We start from the raw sequence: 1,747 nt of genomic DNA, 5'->3' as shown, positions 1-1,747 counted from the left end.
TTATACATGAGATCGTATTATACATAAATAAATATGGTAGTTCAACCATTGTAGAGGTTTGGACAATTAAGCAGGTGAACAAGAAAAACATTTTAAGATAAAATAATCATAGAAAGTGAAATCTTCTGTAAACGTCTTCTCAGCTACACTAAATCGTTTCTGTAGACATGTCTGAGTTAAAACTATTTTTGTGTTTCCTGTTTGGATTAGCTGTGGTAGCCATCTTGAAGTGGGCTGGCTCTAAATGTAAATCAGTTGTAGATACACTTAAATATTCTAAGGGTTTTAGGAAAACCTGTTCAAAGCTGATTCTAAGTCAAACCCAAGAACTCTGAGTATTATTTATTTTCCAGGCACATAGTTCAATTCTTTACCGCAACCAAGTAACTTTGTTGCCTTCAGTTGTTGTGAAAACACCGTATATATCAGAAATAAAATTGACTTTGCATCACAGCTGGTTGAAATTGGCCTCTGTCTCTTTGAAAACCTCCTACCATTTCCAACACTCCCACTTCAGCACGTCTTTATGACAATGCTTCGGAGGAGCGGTTCTCTCCTGCAGACTGAGCTCTAGGGAGGAGCTATGTACAAATAGGCAGAGCTATGTACCAGCAAGCATTTAGGCAGCTCCACATGGCTCCCAACATTCATGAATGAATCAAAGCAACACTGGGCATGTTTATGATGAGTGACACTAAAAAAATAGCATAAAGCTTGTTATTATCTCTAATAATCAGAGTATATTTTCCTTCGTGTGTTGTTGTCTTTTCAGACAGCACTTTGCGGTGAAAACGTCTGCATCGGCTCAGTCGTGGTCCCCAGCCTTCGCAAACCAGACGAGGTTCGAGGCAAAGAGGAGCTCCTGTCTCTGGCTACAGACTTCATAGACCAGTACTACACCAACATTAAAAGGTGAGCTCGATCTGCGATACCGGACATGACGGGTTATAATCGGTGCTCAAATTCTTGATTTGTTTATTAAAGAATCTCTTTTTAAGTTTACCAAGTTTACAACTGGTTTGTCTTTTTGTGAGCAGCACACACACATAGGAGCGCATGGCCTCAATGTGTCAGCAAGTCTACTTTCTCCCTTTCAGACAGATGTTTTCTTGATATTAATGTGACAACCCCACATATCCACACAGCTGTTGATATGTGGAGTTCTGCTCCGAGTTGTCAGCTGCTCCATTGTGTCCATGAACTTGTGCCGCCTCGCAGGAATGGCTCCAAGGCTCATGTGGACAGGCTGGAGGAGGTAACTAAGGAGATTGAAGCTTCGGGAACTTATCAGCTGAGAGACACCGAACTGATTTATGGAGCCAAACACGCCTGGAGGAACGCTGCCCGATGTGTGGGAAGGATTCAGTGGTCCAAACTACAGGTTGAACCACATATTTTATGAAACTTTCCTTTTTTTCTTCTATTAGTTGTAACATTAGACTTTATTTGATAAACATATATTTTAACTGTAAAATAAAGACTGTAAAAATACTGTAGGATGTTTAGTTTTTATAAGTTTTAAACTAAAAGTTTAAAAATATATTACACGGACGGGGACATTTTATTTACACACAAATCATTCTGGGTAAATGATGACATGGATAGGTCCTCGGTGCGAGGCTGCTAGCGAGCTATATCCACCCTGAAGGTTAATCTTGGACAATATCTGATGATCGACTCACTCCTTCCACGCCACTAGGTGACTCCATAAATCATTTTTCTTTTATTTTGAAGGGCTGTGTTAGAA

The 1,747-nt window shown here is 40.0% G+C and overlaps 1 protein-coding gene across 1 annotated transcript in view; it reads left to right on the top strand.

Moving 5' to 3' along the window:
- The window catches only part of nos1 (nitric oxide synthase 1 (neuronal)), a 58,110-nt gene that overhangs the window by 20,527 nt on the left and 35,836 nt on the right, over positions 1-1,747 (top strand). Inside the window, exons 5-6 of the mRNA XM_014011140.1 lie at positions 773-912; positions 1,219-1,381. Coding sequence (XP_013866594.1) covers positions 773-912; positions 1,219-1,381 — 303 coding nt within the window. The remainder of the gene's footprint in view (positions 1-772; positions 913-1,218; positions 1,382-1,747) is intronic.

Source organism: Austrofundulus limnaeus, unplaced genomic scaffold (genome assembly GCF_001266775.1).
Source record: "Austrofundulus limnaeus strain Quisiro unplaced genomic scaffold, Austrofundulus_limnaeus-1.0 Scaffold77, whole genome shotgun sequence".
Taxonomy (NCBI): Eukaryota; Metazoa; Chordata; class Actinopteri; order Cyprinodontiformes; family Rivulidae; genus Austrofundulus; species Austrofundulus limnaeus.
The sequence above is the reverse complement of the archived record's forward strand: the minus strand, read 5'-3'. Positions and strand labels throughout refer to the sequence as shown.